Source organism: Kogia breviceps, chromosome 15 (genome assembly GCF_026419965.1).
Source record: "Kogia breviceps isolate mKogBre1 chromosome 15, mKogBre1 haplotype 1, whole genome shotgun sequence".
NCBI classification, from domain to species: domain Eukaryota; kingdom Metazoa; phylum Chordata; class Mammalia; order Artiodactyla; family Physeteridae; genus Kogia; species Kogia breviceps.
In genome coordinates, this window is record NC_081324.1 from 74271868 (window position 1) to 74298909 (window position 27042).

General features: G+C 37.6%; 1 protein-coding gene across 8 annotated transcripts in view; it reads right to left on the reverse strand.

Annotated features, from left to right (window-relative positions):
• The window catches only part of TMEM116 (transmembrane protein 116), a 143933-nt gene that overhangs the window by 60631 nt on the left and 56260 nt on the right, over positions 1–27042 (reverse strand). For all 8 annotated transcript variants that reach the window (XM_067015013.1, XM_067015010.1, XM_059040574.2 and 5 more), the window contains exons 5-6: positions 6277–6381; positions 697–746 (exon numbers count right to left, since the gene is read on the reverse strand). In XM_067015013.1, coding sequence (XP_066871114.1) covers positions 697–746; positions 6277–6381 — 155 coding nt within the window. The remainder of the gene's footprint in view (positions 1–696; positions 747–6276; positions 6382–27042) is intronic.

Genomic DNA, 27042 nt, shown 5'->3' on the forward strand with positions numbered 1-27042 from the left:
GAGTTTCACAGAGAGTCTCTGGGAGCTGTATGATCAGATTAAAAATCCAAGTGGGTAATCGTGAAATGAATAATCTACCAAGGAGCTCTGTGATCACTCTGTTTCACTTTTTTCATGGTGACCAGTAATAACTTCATTCTCATCAGCTCCTTCCTGAGAGCTTTTCCCAAGCACAGCTTTAAGCAACCAGTTATTTATCCAGCTAAATATATCCAGATCCCTATAAGAGGAAAAGATCTAGGAGTAAAAGTTATATAAAGTCTAAAACCAATTCAATGTGACTACCACTTTAGGTGAGATCCAGATCCTTTCTGAGCTTAATAATTTTAAGAGTCTCACCCAATGTTATAAAGGTGAATAAGATCTTGAAAACCACCTATTACAACTTTTCATGATATATGAAAAGGAATTAGAAGTCAAAAGACTTAAAGGGAAATATTTATTGAAGGTCACATAGAGTTAATGGCAGAATTGGGACTAAAACCCAATCTGAAACTTCAAATTGCTTGCCTATTTTACCTGGGAAAATGGAATCAATGATCACACATTTGTTGTTTCTTACTTAGTAAAGCTCTGTGAGGACCCAGGAGTGACAGAATCAATGGAAATAGGGGCATTGTCCTCCTATTTGTTCCTACCTAGACCCAAGACTAACGAGAGTCTACACCTTGCTAGGAAGGAAACCAAAACTCTTACCTTGACAAAATGATGGCTATTTGACTAACTCGACAGGTATAACCTATAACCTATGAAAAGAATAAACGTGAGTAATGTCTTAGGATATTGCTAATCATATTACAATAAATACCAGATCATCACTTATCATTTGATAGTACAAAAATTCCCAACAGCAGGTTTGCTTCAGTTAAGCAATATTTGATATAAAATTCAATGAAATAGGGGGCTTCCCTGGTGGTGCAGTGGTTAAGAATCCGCCTGCCAATGCAGGGGACATGGGTTCGAGCCCTGGTCCAGTAAGATCCCACATGCCATGGAACAACTAAGCCCGAGTGAAACAACTGCTGAGCCTGTGCTCTAGAGCCCGCGAGCCACAACTACTGAAGCCCGTGTCCCTAGAGCCCATGCTCCGCAACAATAGAAGACACCACAATGAGAAGCCTGTGCACTGCAGCGAAGAGTAGCCTGCACGCAGCAACGAAGACCCAATGCAACCAAAAATAAATAAAGTTATTTTTAAAAATTCAATGAAATAGATAGTTCCTTAGCACTGAAGATAACAGAATTTTATCTGTACTACTATATTCTAAAAAGTACACCAAAAGCCACAAAGAGGGCCTGTAGAAAGTAGCTTAATATAACATTTGGATACCACAACAAATTCTCTTAAGAAGAAAGGCAAATATGAAATCACACCATAATCCTTCATCTTCTAATAATAGTTCAATCCTCTCCTCTTTTAGATCAAGGGAGGTGTAGACTTTTCAGACCATATGGGTGGAATAAAAGTCTATGTATAAGACGACCAGCAGAAACCATTATAGGCCAGGTTTAGTATAATAGGGCAGAGTCAAAAAAGCCCTTTGAATATGACCTATCTAGAAGAAAGAACATTTCAAAAATTCCCAGTTGTATTAGACACTGTAAAACAACTTACAGAAGAATGGCCCATATCCACTAGGAGTTTATGGAGAGAGATTTTGAACAGAACGTCTTAATATAATAGAAAACAAATTTTTTTCTATTGGGTTGGCCAAAAAGCTCTTTTGGTTTTTAAGTAAAAATAAAAGACACATTTTTCATCTTCACCAAGAACTTTATTGAACAACGTATTCACCATTTTGTTCCACTACCTTCTGCCATTTTTCAGGCAACTTCATAATTCCATCTTCCCCAAACTTTTTAATCTTTTTGAGCAAAGAACTGTTCCAGGTGCCTTTTACAGTCTTCCAGGGAATTGAAATTTTTTCCATTAAGAGAATTTTGTAAAGACCAAAACAAATGGAAATCCAAAGGTGCAATGTCTGGTGAATACGGCAGATGAATCAGAACTTCCCAGCCAAGCTGCAGCAGTTTTTGCCTTGTCATCAAAGAAACATGCAGTCTTGCACTACCATTACGGAAAATTATGCGTTTTCTGTTGACTAATTCCAGATGCTTTTCCTCAAGCGCTGCTTTCAGTTGTTCTAATTGGGAGCAGTACTTGTTGGAATTAATCGTTTGGTTTTCTGGAAGGAGCTCATAATAGAGGATTCCCTTCCAATCCCACCATATACACAACATCACCTTCTTTGGATGAAGACTGGCCTTTGGTGTGGTTGGTGGTGGTTCATTTCGCTTGCCCCACTATCTCTTCCATTCCACATTATTGTACAGTATCCTTTTTCATTGCCTGCCACAATTTGTTTTAAAAACAAAATGTTTTCGTTACATTTAAGTAGAGAATCGCATGCAGAAATACAGTCAAGAAGGGGTTTTTTTCACTTAACTTCTGTGGAACCCAAACCTTAACGCGATTAACATAACCAAGCTGGTGCAGATGATTTTCAACACTTGATTTGGATATTTTGAGTATGTTGGCTATCTCCCACATGGTATAATGTTGATTGTTCTCAGTTAATGTCTCAATTTGATCGTTATCAACTTCAACTGGTCTATCCAACCATGGAGCATTGTCCACCAAGAAATCTCCAGCACGAACTTTGCAAACCACTTTCAACACATTCGATCAGTCACAGCACCTTCTCCATACACTGCATAAATCTCTTTTTGCACTGCGTTTTTACCTTTCTTGAAATAATAAAGCATAGTATGCCAAAAATGTTGCTTTTTCTCTTCCATCTTCAATATTAAAATGGCTACACAAAAACTCACCAATTGTGATCAATTTTTTAAAAATGCATGCCAATATGACAGCTGTCACAATACGATCTAACAAAATTGTTTCAAATGAACTTAAAGACAACTAAGCACTATTAGAGCCATCTTACGGAAAAAGCCAAATAACCTTTTTGGCCAATCCAATATTTTAAGGCAGAGATCATATTATATTCTGGAATGCCATTGTTAGGGATCAATAAGGATTAAGTGAGCAATTAATCAATAATCAGAGGTGGGTAACTGATTTTCCCTAAGAACTTTGGATCAGGAATAGCAAATGATTTAAAGTAGAACAGCCAGTGTCGACTTCAGGTAAAAAGGGAAATAAGTAAAATTAGTCTTTGGTGACCTCTCCCACTCACGTTTCTTCTTCTCTTTTTATTCTTTCCTCTATCCATCATCAGGTGGCTATCCTGTGTTTAACTGCTGTTCACTGTCAATGAATCTCTGGTAAAAAGCTTACTAGTAATACTTTAGGGCCAAAGTCTTCCTGGGGTATTTAAAAGAGAACTCAAAAATGAAAAACAAATCTTCAAGGCTCCTGATATAAAGCTATAATGACAGAATAATAGGCAGTGTGGGCAAATTTGGGGATAGAGTTTGTCTTCTTGGAACTAGTGTCACAGCATGGGTTATAAAGAGAAGTATCAATACTGCATTTGTATGCATAGAAAGCAACAGAATATTATATATGAGAGTTAACCTTACATTTCTCCTTTTATTTTCCTTCAAAAATTAAATTGCTCTGTAAGCAACAAGGATATATCATATGGTACAGGGAAATATAGTCATTATCTTGTAATAACTTTAAATGGAGTATAATCTATATAAATATTGAATCAATATGTTGTACACCTGAAACTAATATTGTAAATCAACTATACTTCAATTTAAAAAAAAAGATTAATTTGTTCTACTACCAGGAGCCCAAGACTCAGGATAATATTCCCCCATGTTGTCCCCATCCTTGGCTTCTGGTCTCATGACTACTTATTTAGAGAATAACTCTGTAGCTGAAGAACTTCTCTCAAATTCCAGTTAGTCTCTTAGCTTATGAGTGAATTAATGAATGAAAACTTTAAATACTATATCTATACATTTCTTGAACTTTTTTGACATTAATCTGCTTGAAGGGAGGGAACTGAACTAATTGTTTCTTTGTAGTATCTTCTAGCTCCAGGATGGTAGGATTATGTAAACTAACATGTAAAATGGATACATACCCATGGGTCATTACTAAATTGCAGGGAGCTAAGAAACTATACAAGTTGAAAATACAAAAGAATAATTATAAGGGTTGAATCCTCAGAGGTAAACAAGAGATAAAGGGATCAGAATATAGTCCCGGGCTGTACAATACAGTAGCCACTAGCTTCATGTGGTTAAATTAAAATTAAGATTAAATAAAATAGAGATTTTACAAAAAGATTAAATGAAATAAAAATTCAGTTCCTCAATCACATCAGCCACATTTCAAGTGCTCAATAGCCACATATGACTAGTGGCTATAGAACTGAACAGTACATAAAATATTTTAATCATTGCAAAGAGTTCTATTGACAGTACTTGTACAGACTATAATATCTAGTCTGGGATGCTGATAAGGGGGGTCTCGTCATATTAATTTTTCAAGGATTTCCTTACTGCACTTTGTCCTTACAACAAAAAAGAAAAAAAAGAGAAAAGAATTTAAAAGCACTCTATACTCCTGCCCTTTTCCAGCAGTATGTACCTAGAGCAAGGCTACAAAAAGCAAGAAGAGTTTCTTCTTAAGAATTCAGTCAGGTGAGAATTTAAGAGTATTGTAGCATTTTAGAGCTGGAAGAAGACATTAAAGATCACATAGACCAGCACTTCATTTTTATGATGAAAAGTTGAGGCCCAAGTAAGGGAGATGATGTGTCCAAGGACACATAGGAGATAAATGACAGAACTAGGTTTATAAGACAGATCTCCTGATTCACTTTCAAACGCTCTTTTCACAGTGCTATAATACCATTTACTCATTCAACAAACATTTGCTGAGTTTCCCCATATACATGACAGTATACCACTTTCATTTGTTCTAGAACTGATCTGTAGGCTCTGGAAGAAGTATGTTGGGAGGATTTCCAGATTCATTTACTCCATGGTGCTCTTGAACAAAAATTCCCCTTCAAAAAGCCACAACAGGATGGATACTACAGAAATAAAAGGGCTGGAATATTTGTAAGATATGTATAGTAAGATTAAAATACATAAAGACATATAAAGAAATGACAATTGCTATCATAAATATGTCTTCTGTTAAATCACTTAGTGATTTACTGAAAGAATCAGAAATAAGAAACTAAGTGTAAAAAATAAATAAATAAATAAATTCCTAAAAAACCAGACTAAGTGTACTATACAATCAAATATTATTGAGCAATAAAAAGGAATGAATTACTTAGACACACTACAATGAATGAACTTCAAAAGCATTATGCTAAATAAAATAAACCAGACACAGAGACAATGACATTTTGTATGATATATGAAATGTCTATATGAAATATCCAGAAAAGGAAAATCTATAGAGACAGAAAGTATATTAGTGGTTGCCTAGGGCAGGGTATGGAAAATGGATTAACAGTAAATGCGCATGAACAATCTTATTGGGGCAAATAAAATATTCTGAAACTGATTTATGATGATAATTTTACAACCTGATAAGTTTACTTTTAAAACCACTGAATTGTACACATGAAATAGGTGAACTATGTAACATGTAAGATATGTATACACAAAAAAGAATCCAGATGTACCGACGATAATTTTACAACCTGATAAGTTTACTTTTAAAACCACTGAATTGTACACATGAAATAGGTGAACTATGTAACATGTAAGATATGTATACACAAAAAAGAATCCAGATGTACCGACTCACTGACTTTGTGTTCTCCTCTCTTTTTGTAATGCTAGACAGTGCCCAAAACTCTTTGTGAACCAAAGAAGGAAAGACAGTTGCTCCCTGGATCCTTGTTTTCTGATTACCACACATGAATTCCTCTGCCCTTCTGCAAACCAATACCTGTTACCCACACATACCAAAGAAATACATCAGAGCAGAACAAACACCCTCCCTTTCCAATACCTGTAGCCCAAATCCCATGTTAGCTGGCTGAGCACTTTCCCTAACTGCTCTCCAAGATCTTTTTCTTTACTCTAAAAATGATGGATTGGCATAGAGCCAAGAAGGATTTCCCTTACTGAAAGGAACCAGGCAGGAATGGCAATACTATAAATAATATCTCCTATAATCAAATCCTGTTGGTGGTGGCAGTGATGGCAAGAGAGAAGAGGAAGTCATGTCAACAGACTGGAAACTCCGCCAGTGCTGAGTGCTATTTATCAAGGATGTATAGGTTTGTCTTAGCATACTGTTCATAACTATTAGCTCTGAATAAAACTTACCAGTGGAACTGTGCTCTGTCCACTCTGGTGGGGTTTCATCCTCAGCTCTTTGTACAGGTACCAGATGTAATTGACAGTGTAGAAAAATGAGGAAATGTAGAATATCTAGGTGAAAATCAAAACAGCCCATCATAACTGTCCCACTATAGCTTCCTTCAATTTTCTACATTATTTTCTGCTGTAAGAATCCTACCTACTGTTCTATTAGTAACTTACCATCTACTATCCATACCATGCAAAACAGGGCCAAGTCTGGAAAACCTACCCAGGCCTAAAATAGGTCCCAGCTTCCTTATTTTATCCTTTTGAATGTTCAGAGGAACCACAGCATTATCCACCTCCTCTCACCCAACTGTTCTAATTTTATGAGGATCTCATAGAATCTTTTTCTGTTTTATTTTTTAATTGAAAAGGACATAAGAAGGGTACAAATGGCCTTATTTACAAAACAGAAGTAGAGTCACAGATATAGAAAACAAACTTATGGTTACCAGGGGATAAGGGGTGGGGGGAGGGATAAACTGGGAGATTGGGATTGACATATACACACTCCTATATATAAAATAGGTAACTAATAAGGACCTACTGAATAGCACAGGGAACTCTACTCAATACTCTGTAATGGCCTATATGGGAAAAGAATCTTAAAAAAGAGTGGCTATATGTATATGTATAACTGATTCACTGATAGCTACAGCAATCAGACATGAAAAAGAAATAAAAGATAAAAGGAATCCAAATTGGAAAGGAAGAAGTAAAACTGTCAGTTTGCCAACGACATGACACTATGCAGAGAAATCCTATAGAAATCCTATAGACACCACCAAAAGACTACTAGAACTCATAAATCAACTCCATAAATTTTCAGGATACATAATTAATATGCAGAAATCTGTTGCGTTTCTATACACTAACAATGAACTACTAGAAAGAGAAATTAAGAAAACAATCCCATATACAATAGCATCAAAAAGAATAAAATACCTGGTAATAAATCTAACCATGGAAGTAAAAGACCAGTACTTGGAAAACTCTAAGACACTGATGAAAGAAACTGAAGATGACACAAACAGATGGAAAGATATCCCATGTTCATGGATTGGAAGAATTAATACTGCTAAAAAGAACATAGTACCCAAGGCACTCTACAGATTCAACGCAATCCCTATCAAAATACCAATGGTGTGGGCTTCCCTGGTGGCTCAGTGGTTGAGAGTCCGCCTGCCGAAGCAGGGGACACAGGTTCGTGCCCTGGTCTGGAAAGATCCCACATGCTGCGGAGTGCCTGGGCCCATGAGCCATGGCCGCTGAGCCTGCGCGTTCGGTGCTCCGCAATGGGAGAGTCCACAACAGTGAGAGGCCCGCATACCGCAAACAAAACAAAACAAAACAAAACCAATGGTATTTTTCACAGAACTAGAATAAATAATTTAAAATTTTGTAAGGAAACACAAAAGAACTTTAATAGAACAATCTTGAGAAAGAAAAACAAAGCAGGAGGAATCATGATCCCTGACTTCATACTACACTACAAAGCTACAGTCACCAAAACAGTATAGTACTGGCATAAAAATAGATACACAGATCAATGGAACAAGACAGAAAGCCCAGAAATAAACCCATGCACTTACGGCCAATTTATCTACAACAAAGAAGGCAAGAATATACAATGGAGAAAAGACAATCTCTTTAAAAAGTGGTGCTGGGAAAACCAGACAGTTACATGTAAGTCAAATTAGAACATTCCCTAACACCATATACAAGAATAAATTCGAAATGCATTAAAGACCTAAATGTAAGACCAGATAATATAAAACTCCTAGAGGAAAACATAGGCAGAACACCCCTTGACATAAACACAGCAATATTTTTTTGGATCCTTTTCCTAAATAAAGGAAATAAAAGCAAAATAAACAACTGGAACCTAATTAAACTTAAAAGCTTTTGCACAGCAAAGGAAACCATCACTGAAACAAAACGACAACCTACAGAATGGGAGAAAACATTTGCGAATGATACGACTGATAAGGGATTAAAATCCAACATACAAAAACAGCTCATACAATTCAACATCAAAAAAACAAATAACCTGATTAAAAATGGGCAGAAGAACTGAATAGACATTTTTCCAAAGAGGAAATGCAGATGGCCAACAGAAACATGAAAAGGTGTTCAACATTGCTAATCATCAGGGAAACGCAAATCAAAACCACCATTAGAGAGGAGCTTCAAGATTGCAGAAGAGTAAGACACAGAGATCACCTTTCTCCCCACAAATACATCAGAAATACATCTACATGTGGAACAACTCCTACAGAACACCTACTGAACGCTGGCAGAAGACCTCAGACCTCCCAAATGGCAAGAAACTCCCTACCAGGGTAGGCTAAAAGAAAAAAGGAAAAACAGAGACATAAGAATAGGGACGGGACCTGCACCAGTGGGAGGGAGCTGTGAAGGAGGAAAGGTTTCCACACACTGGGAAGCCCCTTCGCAGGTGGAGACTGCGGGTGGTGGAGGGGGGAAGCTTTGGAGCCACGGAGGAGAGAGCAGCAACAGGGGTGTAGAGGGCAAAGCGGAGAGATTCCCACACAGAGGATCGGTTCTGACCAGCACTCACCAACCTGAAAGGCTTGTCTGCTCACCCACCGGGACGGGTGGGGGCTAGGAGCTGAGGCTCGGGCTTCAGTCAGATCCCAGGGAGAGGACTGGGGTTGGCTGTGTGAACACAGCCTGAAGGGGACTAGTGAGCCACAGCTAGCCAGGAGGGAGTCCGGGAAAAAGTCTGGAGCTGCTGAAGAGACAAGAGACTTTTTCTTGCCTCTTTGTTTCCTGGTGCGTGAGGAGAGGGGATTAAGAGTGCTGCTTAAAGGAGCTCCAGAGACGGGTGTGAGCCATGGCTATCAGCATGGACCCCAGAGACGGGCATGGGACGCTAAGGCTGCTGCTGCGGTCACCAAGAAGCCTGTGTACAAGCACAGGTCACTCTCCACACCTCCCCTCCCAGGAGCCTGTGCAGCCCACCACTGCCAGGGTCCCATGATCCAGGGCCAACTTCCCCGGGAGAACGCACGGTACGCCTCAGGCTGCTGCAATGTCATGCTGGCCTCTGCCACCGCAGGCTCGCCCCACGTCCATACTCCTCCCTCCCCCTGGCCTGAGTGAGCCACAGACCCCAAATCAGCTGCTCCTTTAACCCAGTCCTGTCTGAGCGAAGAACAAATGCCCTAAGGCGACCTACACGCCGAGGCAGGTACAAATCCAAAGCTGAACCCCAGGAGCTGAGTGAACAAATAAGAGAAAGGGAACTTTCTCCCAGCAGCCTCAGGAGCAGTGGATTAAATCTCCACAATCAACTGGATGTACCCTGCATCTGTGGAATACCTGAATAGACAATGAATCATCCCAAAGTAAGAAGGTGGACTTTGGGAGTAACGATATATATATATTTTTCCCTTTTTCTCTTTTTGTGAGTGTGTATGTGTATGCTTCTGTGTGTGATTTTGTCTGTATAGCTTTGCTTTTACCATTTGTCCTAGGGTTCTGTCTGTCTGGTTTTTTTTTGGTATTTTTTACTTAAAAATTTTTTTTCTTAATAATTATTTTTAAAATAACTTTATTTTATTTTATCCCTCTCTCCCTTCCTTTTTTTTCTCCCTTTTATTCTGAGCCGTGTGGAGGACAGGCTCTTGGTGCTCCAGCGAGGTGTCAGGGCTGTGCCACTGAAGTGGGAGCGCCAAGTTCAGGACACTGGTCCAAAACAGACCTCCCAGCTACACATAATATCGAATGGTGAAACTCTCCCAGAGATCTCCATCTCAACGCCAAGACCCAGCTCCACTCAATGACCAGCATGTTACACTGCTGGACACCCTATGCCAAACAACTAGCAAGACAGGAACACAATCCCATCCATTAGCACAGAGGCTGCCTAAAATCATAATAAAGCCACAGACACCCCAAAACACACCACCAGATGTGAACCTGCCCAACTAAAAGACAAGATCCAGCCTCATCCACCAGAACACAGGCACTAGTCCCCTCCATCAGGAAGCCTACACAACCCACTGAACCAACCTTAGCCACTGGGGACAGACACCAAAAACAATGAGAACTATGAACCTACAGCCTGTGAAAAGGAGACCCCAAACACAGTAAGTTAAGCAAGTGAGAAGACAGAGAAACACACAGCAGATGAAGGAGCAAGGCAAAAACCCACCAGACCTAACAAATGAAGAGGAAATAGGCAGTCTATCTGAAAAAGAATTCAGAAAAATGATAGTACAGACTATCCAAAATCTTGGAAATAGAATGGAGAAAATACAAGAAATGTTTAACAAGGACCTAGAAGAACTAAAGAGCAAACAAACAGTGATGAAGAACACAATAAATGAAATTAAAAATTCTCTAGAAGGGATCAATAGCAGAATAACTGAGGCAGAAGAACGGATAAGTGCCCTGAAAGATAAAATAGTGGAAATAACTACTGCAGAGCAGAATAAACAAAAAAGAATGAAAAGAATTGAGGACAGTCTCTGAGACCTCTGGGACAACATTAAACGCACCAACATTCAAATTATAGGGGTCCCAGAAGAAGAAGAGAAAAAGAAAGGGAATGAGAAAATATTTGAAGAGCTTATAGTTGAAAACTTCCCTAATATGGGAAAGGAAATAGTTAATCAAGTCCAGGAAGTACAGAGAGTCCCAACAGGATAAATCCAAGGAGAAAAACACCAAGACACATATTAAGCAAACTATCAAAAATTAAATACAAAGAACAAATATTAAAAGCAGCAAGGGAAAAAAACAAGTAACACATAAGGCAATCCCAATAAGGTTAACAGCTGATCTTTCAGCAGAAACTCTGCAAGCCAGAAGGGAGTGACAGGACATATTTAAAGTGATGAAGGAGAAAAATCTACAACCAAGATTACTCTACCCAGCAAGGATCTCATTCAGATTTGGCAGAGAAATTAAAAGCTTTACAGACAAGCAAAAGCTAAGAGAATTCAGCATCACCAAACCAGCTTTACAACAAATGCTAAAGGAACTTCTTTAGGCAGGAAACACAAGAGAAGGAAAAGACCTACAATAATAAACCCAAAACAATTAAGAAAATGGTAATAGGAACATACATATCAATAATTCCCTTAAATGTAAATGGATTAAATGCTCCAACCAAAAGACACAGACTGGCTGAATGGATATAAAAACAAGACCCGTATATATGCTGTCTACAAGAGACCCATTCAGACCTAGGGACACAAACAGACTGGAAGTGAGGGGATGGAAAAAGATATTCCATGCAAATGGAAATCAAAAGAAAGCTGGAGTAGCAATTCTCATATCAGACAAAATAGACTTTAAAACAAAGACTATTACAGGAGACAAAGAAGGACACTACATAATTAATGATCAAGGGATAAATCCAAGAAGAAGATATAACAATTGTAAATATTTATGCACCCAACATAGGAGCACCTCAATAAATAAGGCAAATACTGGGCTTCCCTGGTGGCGCAATGGTTGAGAGTCCGCCTGCCGATGCGGGGGATGTGGGTTCGTGCCCTGGTCCGGGAGGATCCCACGTGCTGCAGAGCGGCTGGGCCCATGAGCCATGGCCGCTGAGCCTGTGCGTCTGGAGCCTGTGCTCCATGGCAGGAGAGACCGCGGCAGTGCGAGGCCCGCATACCATAAAAAAAATAATAAGGCAAATACTAACAGCCATAAAAGTGGAAATTGACAGTTAACACAATCATAGTAGGGGACTTTAACACCTCATTTTTCACCAATGGACAGATCATCCAAAATGAAAATAAATAAGGAAACACAAGCTTTAAATGACACATTAAACAAGATGGACTTAATTGATATTTATAGGACATTCCATCCAAAAAGAACAGAGTACAATTCTTCTCAAGTGCTCATGGAACATTCTCCAGGATAGATCATATCTTGGGTCACAAATCAAGCCTTGGTAATTTTAAGAAAATTGAAGTCATATCAAGTATCCTTTCCAACCACAACTCTATGAGACTAGATATCAATTACAGGAAAAAAATCTGTAAGAAATACAAACACATGGAGGCTAAACAACACAGTACTTAATAACCAAGAGATCACTGAAGAAATCAAAGAGGAAATCAAAAAATACCTAGAAACAAATGACAATGAAAACATGATGACCCAAAACCTATGGGATGCAGCAAAAGCGGTTCTAAGAGGGAAGTTTATAGCAATACAGTCCTACCTTAAGAAATAAGAAACATCTCAAATAAACAACCTAACCTTACACATAAAGTGATTAGGGAAAGAAGAACAAAAAAACCCCAAAGTTAGCAGAAGGAAAGAAAGCATAAAGATCAGATCAGAAATAAATGAAAAAGATATGAAGGAAATGATAGCAAAGATCAATAAAACTAAAAGCTGGTTCTTTGAGAAGATAAACAAAATTGATAAACCATTAGCCAGACTCATCAAGAAAAAAAGGGAGAAGACTCAAATCAATAGAATTAGTAATGAAAAAGGAGACATAAAAACCGACACTGCAGCAATAATAAAGATTATTAGAGATTACTACAAGCAACTGTATGCCAATAAAATGGACAACCTGGAAGAAATGGACAAATTCTTAGAAATGCACAACCTTCTGAGACTGAATCAGGAATAAATAGAAAACATAAACAGACCAGTCACAAGCACTGAAATTGAAACTGTGATTAAAAGTCTTCCAAAAAACAAAAGCCCAGGACCAGATGGCTTCACAGGTGAATTCTATCAAACATTTAGAGAAGAGCTAACACCTATCCTTCTCAAACTCTTCCAAAATATAGCAGAGGGAGGAACACTCCCAAACTCATTCTATGAGGCCACCACCACGCTGATACAAAAACCAGACAAAGATGTCACAAAGAAAAAAAACTACAGGCCAATATCACTGATGAACACAGATTCAAAAACCCTCAACAAAATACTAGCAAACAGAATCCAGCAGTACATTAAAAGTGTCATACACTATGATCAAGTGGGGTTTATCCCAGGAATGCAAGGATTCCTCAATATATGCAAATCAATCAATGTGATACACCATATTAACAAACTGAAGGAGAAAAACCATATGATCATTCAATAGATGCAGAGAAAGCTTTTGACAAAATCTAACACCTATTTATGATAAAATCCCTCCAGAATGTAGGCATAGAGGGAATTTACCTCAACATAATAAAGGCCATATATGACAAACCCACAGCCAGCATCGTTCTCAATGTTGAAAAACTGAAACCGTTTCCACTAAGATCAGGAACAAGACAAGGTTGCCCAATTTCACCACTCTTATTCAATATAGTTTTGGAAGTTTTGTCACAGCAATCAGAGAAGAAAAAGAAATAAAAGGAATCCAAATTGGAAAAGAAGAAGTAAAGCTGTCACTGTTTGCAGAAGACATGATACTATATGTAGAGAACCCTAAAGATGCTACCTGAAGACTACTAGAGCTAATCAATGAATTTGGTAAAGTAGCAGGATACAAAATTAATGCACAGAAATCTCTTGCATTCCTATACACTAATGATGAAAAATCTGAAAGTGAAATTCAGAAAACACTCCCATTTACCAATGCAACAAAAAGAATAAAATACCTAAGAATAAACCTACCTAAGGAGACAAAAGACCTGTATGCAAAAAATTATAAGATACTGATGAAAGAAATTAAAGATGATACAAATAGATGGAGAGATATACCATGTTCTTGGATTGGAAGAATCAACATTGTGAAAATGACTCTACTACCCAAAGCAATCTACAGATTCAATGCAATCCCTATCAAACTACCAGTGGCATTTTTCACAGAACTAGAATAAAAATTTTCACAATTTGTATGGAAATACAAAAGACCCCGAATAGCTAAAGCAATCTTGAGAAAGAAAAATGGAGCTGGAGGAATCAGGCTCCCTGACTTCAGACTATACTACAAAGCTACAGTAATCAAGACAGTACGGTACTGGTACAGAAACAGAAATATAGATCAATGGAACAGGATAGAAAGCCCAGAGATAAACCCACACAATATGGTCACCTTATCTTTGATAAAGGAGGCAAGAATATAAAATGGAGAAAAGACAGTCTCTTCAATAAATGGTGATGGGAAAACTGGAGAGCTACATGTAAAAGAATGAAATTAGAACATTCCCTAACACCATACACAAAAATAAACTCAAAATGGATTAAAAACCTAAATGTAAGGCGAGACACCATCAAACTCTTAGAGGAAAACATAGGCAGAAGACTCTATGACATAAATCACAGCAAGATCCTTTTTGACCCACTTCCTAGAGAAATGGAAATAAAAACAAAAATAAACAAAGGGGACCTAATGAAACTTAAAAGCTTTTGCACAGCAAAGGATACCATAAACAAGACCAAAAGACAATCCTCAGAATGGGAGAAAATAGTTGCAAATGAAGCAACTGACAAAAAATTAATCTCCAAAATTTACAAGCAGCTCATGCAGCTCAATATCAAGAAAACAAACAACCCAGTCCAAAAATGGGCAGAAGACCTAAACACACATTTCTCCAAAGAAGATATACAGATTGCCAACAAACACATGAAAGAATGCTCAACATCATTAATCATTAGAGAAATGCAAATCAAAACTACAATGAGGTATCATCTCACACCAGTCAGAATGGCCATCATCAAAAAATCTACAAAGAATAAACGCTGGAGAGGGTGTGGACAAAAGGGAACCCTCTTGCACTGTTGGTTGGAATGTAAATTGATACAACCACTATGGAGGACAGTATGGAGGTTCCTTAAAAAGTAAAAATAGAACTACCATATGACCCAGCAATCCCACTACTGGGCATATACCCTGAGAAAACCATAATTCAAAAAGAGTCATGTACCACAATGTTCATTGCAGCTCTATTTACAATAGCCAGGACATGGAAGCAATCTAAGTGTCTATCAACAGATGAATGGATAAAGAAGATGAGGCACATATATACAATGGAATATTACTCAGCCATAAAAACAAAAGAAACTGATTTATTTGTAGTGAGGTGGATGGACCTAGAGACTGTCATTCAGAGTGAAGTAAGTCAGAAAGAGGAAAACAAATACCGTATGCTAATACATATATATGGGATCTTTAAAAAAAAAAGGTTATGAAGAACCAAGGGGCAGGATGGGAATAAAGATGCAGACCTATTAGAGAATGGAAGTGAAGATATGGGGAGGGGGAAGGGTAAGCTGGGACAAAGTGAGAGAGTGGTGTGGACATATATACACTACCAGATGTAAAATAGATAGCTAGTGGGAAGCAGCCGAATAGCACAGGGAGATCAGCTTGGTGCTTTGTGACCACATAGAGGGGTGGGATAGGGAGGATGGGAGTGAGGGAGATGCAAGAGGGAAGAGATATGGGGACATGTGTATATGTATAACTGATTCACTTTGTTTAGAGCAGAAACTAACACACCATTGTAAAGCAATTATAATCCAATAAAGATGTTAAAAAAAAACACCATTAGATTTCACCTCATACCTGTCAGAATGGCTATTAACAAAAAGTCAACAAATAACAAATGTTGGCGAAGATGTGGAGAAAAGGGTACCCTTGTACACTGTTGGTGGGAATGTAAATTGATGCAGCCACTATGGAGAAGAGTAGGGAGGTTTCTCAAAAAACTAAAAATGGAACTGCCATACAACCCAACAATTCCATTCCTGGGTACATATCTGAAAATAACGAAGACACTAATTTGAAAAAATATATGCAACCCAATGTTCATATCAGCATTATTTACAATTGCCAAGACACAGAAACAACCTCAATGCCCATCAGCAGATGAATGGATAAAGAAGAAATAGTAACTATATAAAATTGAATACTGCTCAGCCATAAAAAAGAATAAAATTTTGCCATTTGCAGCAACATGGATGGAATTGGACAGCATTATGCTAAGTGAAATAAGTCAGACAGCGAAAGACAAATACTGTATGATATGTGGATTCTAAAAATACAACAAACTAGTGAATATAACAAAAAGGAAGCAGACTCACAGATATAGAGAACAAACTATTGTTTACTAGTGGGTGGGGGCAATATAGGGATGAAGGAGTGGGAGGTACAACTATTGGGTATAAGATAGGCTCAAGGATGTATTGTACAACACAGGGAATATAGCCAATATTTTATAATAACTGTGAATGGAAAGTGACCTTTAAAAACTGAATAAAAAATAAAATAAGTAAGTTAATTGCAAAGAAAAAAAAAGAGAGATTCTCAACATCACTGAGATCACTCAACATCACTCAACATCATCAGAAATACAAAATCAAACCGCCATGATATATCACCTCCTACCCGTCAGAATGACTATTATCAAAATGACAACAAATAACAAGTGTTGTAGAGGATGTGGAGAAAATGAACTCTAGTGCACTGTTGATGGGAATGTAAACTGGTGTAGCCACTATGGAAAACAGTAAGAAGTTTCCTCAAAAAAACTGAAAATTGAACTACCTTATGATCCAGCAATTCCACTTCTGGGTATTTTTTGAATATAACAAAAACACTAACTCAAAACGATATATACACACATATGTTCACTGCAGCATTACTTACAATGGGCAAGATATGGAAGCAACCTACATGCCTATGGATAAAGAAAATATAGTGTCTGTGCATGTGTGTGTGTGTAAAATGGAATATTACTTGGCCACAAAAAAGAATGAAATCTTACCATTTGCTACAACATGGATGGACCTAGAGGGTATTATGGTAGGTGAAATAAGTCAGACAGACAAGGACAAGTACTGAATGACTTCACTTATATGTGGATTCTAAAAAACAAATGAACAAACATAACAAAACAGAAACAGATTCACAGATACAGAGAACAAACTGGTGGTTGACAGAGTGGAGAGATGTTGGGGGATGAGTGAAATAGGTGAGGGAGATTAAGTGGTACAAACTTCCAGTTGCAAAATAAATGAATCTCGGGGTGAAGTGTACAGCATGGAGAATATAGTCAATAACAATGTAATATCTTTGTATGGTGACAAATGGTAACTAGACTTATCATGGTGATCATTTTGTAAAGTACAGAAATGTAGAATCACTATCTTGTGCATCAGGAACTAACATAGTGTTTGTAAGTAAATAATGCTTCAAAAAACAAACAAAGTCATAGAAAAAGAGATCAGACTTGTGGTTACCAGAGGCGGGGGTGGGAGGAGGGGGAATTGATGAAGGTGGTCAAAAGGTATAAACTTCCAGTTATAAGATAAATAAGTACTAGAAATGTAAAGTACAACATGATAAATATAATTAAAACTGCTGTATGGGGCTTCCCTGGTGGCACAGTGGTTAAGAATCCACCTGCCAATGCAGGGGACATGGGTTCAAGCCCTGGTCTGGGAAGATCCCACTTGCTGTGGAGCAACTAAGCCCGTGCACCACAACTACTGAGCCTGAGCTCTAGAGCCCACAAGCCACAACTACTGAGCCTGCGCGTCACAACTACTGAAGCCCGTGCGCCTAGAGCCCGTGCTGTGCAACAAGAGAAGCAACCACAATAAGAAGCCCACAAACTGCAACGAAGAGTAATCCCCAATTGCTGCAACTAGAGAAAGCCCGTGTGCAGCAACGAAGACCCAACACAGCCAAAAATAAATTAAAACAAACAAAAACTGCTGTATGTTATATATAACAGTTGGTAAGAGTAAATCCTAAGTGTTCTCATCTCAAGGAAAACTTTTTTCTTTTTCTTTTATTTTTATCTACATGTGATGATGGATGTTCACTAAACTTATTATGGTAATCAATTCCTGATTTATTTAAGTCAAATCATTATTCTGTACACCTTAAACTTACACAGTGCTATATGTCAATTATATCTCAATAAAACCGGAAGAAAAAAGTTTATCTCCTATTGACAGCAAATAGTTGGATCTCTGCCTCTTGATTCAACTGTTTAATCCATTCACATTTAATACTATTATTATAGTTGTATTTTATCTGATATTTGCCATTTATTTTCTATTTATCTCATGTCCACGTTCTCCTTTGTTTCTCCTTTATTACCTCCTTTTTGCTTAAGTGAATATTTTCTAGTGAGCCATTTGAGTTCTTCAATTATTTTTTTAAACATCTTTATTGGAGTATAATTGCTTTACAATGGTGTGTTAGTTTCTGCTTTATGACAAAGTGAGTCAGCTATACATATACATATATCCCCATATCTCCTCCCTCTTTTTTTTTTTTTTTCAGTACGCAGGCCTCTCACCGCTGTGGCCTCCCCCACTGAGGAGCACAGGCTCCGGACGCACAGGCTCAGCAACCATGGCTCACGGGCCCAGCCGCTCCGTGGCATGCGGGATCCTCCCAGACCGGGGCATGAACCCATGTCCCCTGCATCGGCAGGCGGACTCCCAACCACTGCGCCACCAGGGAAGCCCTCTCCTCCCTCTTGAGTCTCCCTCCCACCCTCCCTATCCCACCGCTCTAGGTGATCACAAAGCAACAAGCTGATCTCCCTGTGTTATGTGGCTGCTTCCCACTTGCTATCTATTTTACATTGGGTAGTATATATTAGTCCATGCCGCTCTCTCACTTTATTTATTTTAAACTATATTTTTGGAGCTATTTTCTTAGTGGTTGCCCTAGGGCTTAAAATGTACATTTTAATTTATCAAAACTGACCTCAGATTTATACTAACTTAATTCCAATAGGATATACTCCTACATAATCTTTTGATACATATTTATACTAATTTAATTCCAGTAATATTACTCCTATATAGCTCCATCTACTCTCCTTTTTATTTCTATTTTTTATTCATATTACATCTGTATATGTTAACTATATATTGTTACAATTATTGCTTTCTATAATGTCTTTTAATGAACCTAAGAGAAGAAGGGGGAGCACAAATCTATAAAGTTATAATATTAACCTTCTTATTTATCACTTTTGGTTCCCTTTATTTATTCATATGATTTATCATCTATTAAAATGTTCTTACCGCAATATAGCCTTATTCCCACCCTAACTTTTGTGTTGTTATTGTTAAATATATTACATTTATGTACGTTATAGGCCCAACAATATAATACAATTTTATAGATACTGTTTTATGTAATTGCTTTTTAAACATAAGCTGGGACAAAGTGAGAGAGTGGGATGGACATATATACACTACCAAATGTGAAATAGATAGCTAGTGGGAAGCAGCCACAGAGCACAGGGAGATCAGCTCGATGCTTTGTGTCTACCTAGAGGGGTGGGATAGGGAGGGTGGGAGGGAGGAGGTATGGGGATATATGTATATGTATAGCTGATTCACTTTGTTATAAAGCCGAAACTAACACACCATTGTAAAGCGATTATATTCCAATAAAGATGTTAAAAAAAAGAATTGAGAAGAAAGAAAAAGAAATATGTAATCACACTGTCTTTCACCATTACCTACGTAATTATTTTTACTGGAAATCTTTATTTTTTCATGTGGATTCACATTATTGTATTGCATCACTTCCTTTCAGTCTAAGGAACTTCTTTTAATATTTCTTTTCTTTTCTTTTTTTTTTTTTGGCCACACCACACAGCTTGTGGAATCTTAGTTCCCTGACCAGGGACCAGGGATCAAACCCAGGCCATTCAGAAATTGAGACACAGATGTAGAGAACAAACATACAGACACCAAAGGGGGGAAAGTGGCAGGTGGGGGTGGGGGGATGGTGTGATGAATTGGGCGATTGGGATTGACATGTATACACTGATGTGTATACAACTGATGACTAATAAGAACCTGTTGTATAAAAAAATTAAATTAAAAATTTTTTTAAAGTATATAGGAATACAAAAATATCCAGCACCCTATTAAAAATTACCAGGCATGCAAAGAAGTAGGACATTAAGGCCCATAATGAGGAACAATATCAATCAACTGAACCTGACCCAGAAATGACACATATGATAGAATTAGCACACAAAAGTAGTTATAAAAACAAAAAACCCCAGGCCCTTGGCAGTGAGAGCATGGAGTCCTAACCACTGGACCACCAGGGAATTCTCTCTTTTAATATTTCTTGTACAAAGTCTGCTAGCAACCAATTCTCTCCATTTTTATTCATTTGGGAGTACCTTTATTTAATCTTCATTTGTAAGAAATAGTTTTGCTGGGTATAGGACTCTCTTGGTTGGCAGAATTCTTCCTTCAGCACTTTGAATAAATATTCCTCCACTTGTTATATGTCTTTAGGAAAATTCCCTGGGGCTTTAAATAGTTGTTTTTTGTTTTGCGTTGTTTATAATTTTGACAGTTAAATAGTTGCTTCACTGGGGAGAGTGTCTGCCAGGCTCTTCATAGCACCTTTCTAGAAATCCAGCCTCTGTGATATTCAGATTTTTAAAGATATCTTTTAATCACCAGGTTCCCCTTCCATTTTTTGGTCTTTTTTAAATTGAGGAAACAATATATATTTTTTCCCTATAGTTCCCCACAGTCTGGATTTTTCTGATTGCATCCCTATTGAGACAGGCCGGGACCTGGGACCCAGATCCCTTTGCTGCAGTGCTTGCACCTGGGTCTCCTCAAGCAACAAAATACAAAGAAACTACACAGGACTAAAAATAACTGTGTACATGTGCAGTTGGGGCAAATTATGAACAAGATACAAAAAGACCAAAACCCCACATAGCACCACCAAGGGGAAAGGCAGACCACCTAAGCCACCCCTCTGCCCTGACCCCTGGACCACCCTTACCCTCAACACCCTCAGGGAGCGATGAAGGGAACCTGTTACTTGTTTTTGCTCCCCCTGCTGCAGCAGGGGCCCCAATAAAGCCTTGCCTGAATTTTTTGTCTGGCTTCTTATCAATTTCTATTGATTAGGCCAAGAACCCTGGTCGATAACACTATGGTATAGTTTATCATATTTTTCTGTCTCTGTAGTTCTAATATATTAGATATATACCACCGTCCCAATAGGTCAAATTCAAATTTTATATGTTTTTGCCAGTAATACTTCATAGTTTGTGTTGTGTTCTTCCACTGGAGACACATAATATCAGATACCTCTCTTTTTGTAATATAAGCAGTTGTCAGTGTTCAGTACTTCCATCTGTTAGTTTATTGGGGGAACATTACTTTTAAAGGATGGATATTGTTCACTACTTGCATGTACCATTATTTAATCATTCCCTAAAAGGGATATCTGGGTTCCAACTTTTTGCTATTATAAAAAATTATGTATGAATATCCTTGCAATTCTTTGTCCAGTTGTGCATATATTTCCTAGACTCATAGAAGTAAAATTGCTGTAAGATATGAAAAATTATTATTTTGAGAGATGTCACCAAATTGCCTACCAAAAATTTTTTTACCAATTTCTATTTCCATCAAATATGCTTGTTTTCTCACATTCTTACCAGCTGGCATTACCAGTCTTTTAAATTTTTGCCATCTCATTATCACCTTAATTTACACTTTAATTATTAGTGGGGTTGAACATATTTTCATTTATTTGCCTTTGTACTTCTTCTGGGAACTTCTCATTTACATATTTTGTGGGTCAAATTCCTTCACCTCTTGCAAAGTCCACCAGACTCAGCCAAACAATCAAACTCACATGACTACCATTAGCAACATTTTATACTCAGAAAGATACAGGCCAGAGACACAGTGTATGAGCAGGGCAGCGTCAGGCATTTCTCTTCATTGAAGACTTTGTAGCACTCCAGGAACTAGTCACTGCCCCCACCCACACCAAGTGAAAGCTTAAGTATTAGAGGACATAATCACATTGTCATTATCAGGGTGTGAAAACCACCTTGGTTTATGTCTCAAATAGGAACCAATATCTCTTTTACTGTCCATGAACTTAGCTTCCAGGTTCTCTGTAAGGAACATGCCCAATTCCAAGCTTCACTGTATTCAGAAAAGCCTAAAGATATCACTTCCTAACAGATATTTATATTTTATTTACAAGCTTCCTGGTCTAGGTGTATTTTATCTAGCAGAGGTCATTTTTACCATAATCAATGTTGCCTTGTAATAGAACTGATGTTCCATCTTATCAGGTATCCAGGAGAAGAGAGTAGAAAATTAATTCAAGGTCACATTTGTCCACAGAGACAGAGAAAGGAGTTTTTCTTAATACTTTTCCCACACCTTTCTAAGCCTCAGTTTCAGTACAAGAATAAAAGTATCTACCTTTGTAGGGTTGCTGTAAAAATTGCATGAAATAATATATATAAAGTACTTTTTGTAGTCCATGGCACATAGTTTAAGCATTCAAAAACTAGTATGTGTCATTATTTACAGGGATTTTGCAAAGTTATATTGTGAGATTTAAATAAAACTAACAGGGAAGCTGTTATTAAAAATAACAGAGAAAATAATGGATGTCAGTTGAGTCACAAAAATATATGGGGTGTAGCAGTCTCAGTGTCAGAAAGGAAATCAGTGGCAAGAATGTGGGTGAACTACATGAGTTCATGTACAAACAGCCTGAACGAGATCACTGGGTAAAATGCCAGGTCTCCATTTTTCAGTGGCTAACCATAAAGTCATGTACTACCTAGATCTGCACTGTCCAACACGATAGTTACTGGACACATGTTGTTATTTAAAATTAAACTAATAAAGATGAAATATAACTTAAAATACAGTTCCTCACTCATTCTAGCCATATTTCAAGTACTCAACAGCCCAATGTGATTACTGGTTACCATACTGGAAAGTGCAGATAAAGAACGTTTCTATCACATCTTGAGGCCTGATGTTACATCCTTCCTTACATTGCCTGGCTTCAGACCATTTTACTGTTCAAGTTCTAAGGAAAATAATGAAAGAGAGGAACCTCAGATAAATACATTTTGTTCCTAAGATGTATAGTAAGAAGAGGCTGAAACTTTTGGTTAAGTGAAACTTTTGGTTTTGTTACCCTTTCTGTGATATTTTTCTCAATTTCTCCAGTTAGAATCAATCACTTCTTTCATATTCCTAGTTTATACTTTTATTAAATAACTGAATTTGCTTTGTACTGTAATGATTTATATAAAGTATATATGTCCATCCTCCCATTAGGTTTTAAGCTCCCTGAGGTGAGGAACCATATTTGTATCTATATTTATACCACCATACACATAGTCAATCTCACCTTCTAGAAGCTTAGCACAGAGCTTTATATACAGCAGGCACTCAACAACATGAGGAGAATTATTACTAGAACTGTAAACTCCATGAGGGTAGGAAATTAATTTATCTTTTTCATCAATGTGTGCTCCAGAGTGTAGTATAGTGACTGGCACATTGTAAACACTCAATAAATATTTATCTAATAATTTTGAGTTCCTTTATCCAAGGCCACAGGCAGGTGCAAGTTTAGCTTTCTGAGAAAATCTGTAGAGAAAGATCCCCCAAACTTAACCATCATTACTAAGGTAAACATGTGAGAGAAGTGATGGTCTATAACAGGAAATAATATCCTCTAAATTACATGGCTCTCCAACACTGGCAGTAAAATTTTAAATGTGATCTGATTCCCTTGTCTTACCCTGTCCTATTGCTTCCATGCTGAGGCAGAAGTCTTATGAAGCAGTAGGTAATTTCATTTAAGCCCAGTAGAGGGAATCAGGATGTCATTATATCTGATACATTCCTCCACCCTCACACTAGATACATAAACATTCTAAATTTGACCTTTCTTGCAATTTTCAGATTTAAAAGTTTGTTAAAGCCTGAGAGTTATTCTTGTCAATAACCTTGACCATTGTGATTAATGTTAACATTCTACAATGTCAAACAGAAGTGACTAATTGTAAATTTATCATCTTATCTACTTTGTATTCTTCTGAGAAACTTAAGACTCATCAAATCCATCATCTTTATTTTCCTAAAATCCCAGTGAGGCAAATAGTTATTGAATGGTTACCATGTACAAACAAGAATCTATAATAGGGAAGACAAACAAGAACACTCCACTCAATCTTATATTTGTATGATGCTTTATAACTGAAAAGTACTGTAACATATATGCTGACATTTATTTACCCAATTTTTGTGATGAGAAAACCAAGACTATAAGTGAATTAGTTTTTTGGTTTTTTTTTTTTTTAGTGAATTAGTTTTTTAAAGTGACTTAAGGTCTGTTAGGTGGCAGAAAGTATTCTGCTTCTATTACTAAATTAATAAAAAACTAATGTAAAAAGTTATTTGCCCAAAATCTCTCCTACACTAGTTGGAGGTGGATCCAAGAAGGTAACTCCAGAGCCCTGGTTTTCAACCAGACTTTTTTTTTTTTTTAATTGCCTGTGTCTAAATGAGACGTCAATAGCTTATTTAGTGCATTCTTTTACAAGATGAACATATCTAAAACTATCTCAAACATGTAGTTTTCTACTTCTTTGTAAAATTGTCTTGTAAAGATGGCAGCCCAACCTTATCACAGAAAATAGAGACAGAGTACAATTAAGTATAAAAATACTCTCAGATGAGGTTTTCTGAACAATTTAATTCTGCCTCTATGCAGTCAGAACCCATTTTCTGAGGAACAGAAAAAAAGATGGGAAAGTTCCACTCTAACATAGACTCTAGACATCCCAAAACACTTAGGATGACAGGTAAAGCTATTTCTATTACATGGACCCAGGGTACAAGGGATTTTTGTTGCTGTTTTTCAGAATGCTTACACCTAACAAAGGGAATTGGTCATGATACAAATCTGTTCTGCTACAGATCAGACATGGTGCCATGGCATTAATCAGATGTTGGCTAAAAGAGGTAAAAGCTAGCTCAAGGGGGCTAGGATCAGAAATATACCCATATAGAATGGCCTAGTGCCTCTCAGCATAGCATTAATCCAGGCAGGTGAGTTATGAAATAGCAAAAATTATTTGAACTCTTTTGATATTTAATCCATTAGAAGACCCTAAAAATCACAGTAATAATGTTATGTAAACCCCCAGCCACTCTAAAATTTAAGCCTTGAAGTTAGGCAGGTTAAGTCCAAGAGGTCAGAGGGGCAGTGAGAATACATTAACTAGCAAAGATCATGAAATCTAATCCTAGATGAAAGAATATTTTATTAGACCCAAAATTCTATTGCCAGACAGATTCAGAAAGTAACAGATAAGTAACTACGTGGAGGAAAAGAAAGGCCTGACAGTCAATTCTGTTCTTAAGGAGGTAAGCAGAGATCCTATTTTACCTCCAGAAATAATTATAATTTAAAAAACAACAATAGTTTACACTAAGGGCAAGCACTTTGCATTTGTTATCTAATTTAATAAAGAATCCTATCATTATTCCTATTTTACATGGGGAAACTAAGACTTAGAGAAATTAACCTGCTTAAAAATTACACAGATAATCAGAGATGGGATTTGAACAAAGGTCTGTTTGACTCCAAGTTCTTTTCCTTACTCCAGGCTACAAACTTCAAGTCATTTGCAATCCAAACTTGTATCTCTAAATTACCTGACTAGCACATTCTTTCAGGAAATGAAACGGTTCATTCAGAAAAGATGACTGTTGACACTTGAACTTGTGTCAAAATAAACAATAGAATAGCCAAGAGTAAATAAGAGAGGCTGACTAGGACAGTGTCTGGCACGGTCATTTCCCCCCCATCTTGTTTCTCCATAGCAGTTATCTTTGATAAACAAAAATATTAGCACAGTAATACTTCCAGACCCTTTTGGGAAAAGCACGGAATTTTTTCCTGACCCCAAGATTGATCTGGGGGATAATCATACACAACCAAATTAATCCTCTCACTGGAGAGCTAGTCATTTAACAGAATGTTTTAAATCTCAGTATTTTAGACTATGGATCAGATTCCATCTTTCTGAGCCTGATGCTGTAGTCTAGACAAAGTATTCTGATCTAAATACTATTCCCGTACTGTAACATCTACTTAGCTGGTTGCCTGAGCTCACAAAGAAACAGCACTTGGAAAACCCCACATCTCAACTTATTAATCAAAGACTAAAATTACTTCTGATGGTGTGGTTCTCAAACTTAGTTTGTTTCTCAGGTAAGTTCCAGAACAAAAGACTGAGATAGGCTGGAACCTGGGGCCCTTTACCAGAGTGCCTGTACTTGCACCTGGAGGAACATCTCCTCCAGCAACAGAATACAAAGAAACTATAAGGGACTAAACAGGACTAAAGGGACTAAACTATAGTTTAGGGACTAAACTATAAGGGACTAAACTAAGCAACTAAACTATAAGGGACTAAATTGTGTTTATGCCCCACATAAACAATAAAATTGCCCCAATGCATATGCAATTGGGGCAATTATGAACAATAAGATACAAAAAGGCCACAAATCAGCTGCCATTTCTGAGGTGCTGGGAGCAAAGGAAGGTACTGAGCATGATCCCTGCACACAGCATCACCAAGGGGGTGGGTAGACCACCTAAGCTGGCCTCCTGCCCAACCCACGGATCCACCCCTACACTCACCAGCTTGCCACCCATCCCACGAGCAAGGGCACCTGTTACTTGTTTTTGCTCCTCATGCTACAGCACAAGTCCCAATAAAGCCTTGACTGAATTTCTTGTCTGGCCTCTTATCAATTTCCATTGATTAAAGAGTCGAAGGATCCCAGTCAGTAACAAGAATAGCTCTTGGTAAATGGTTGATTTCTTCTGTTTCAGTTCAGTGAAGTGGCATAAGAGTGACCCAGCTATATTGAACCAGTTCTCTCCCCAGTCAGCTCTGGGTTTCCTACAAAACTCTTTTCATT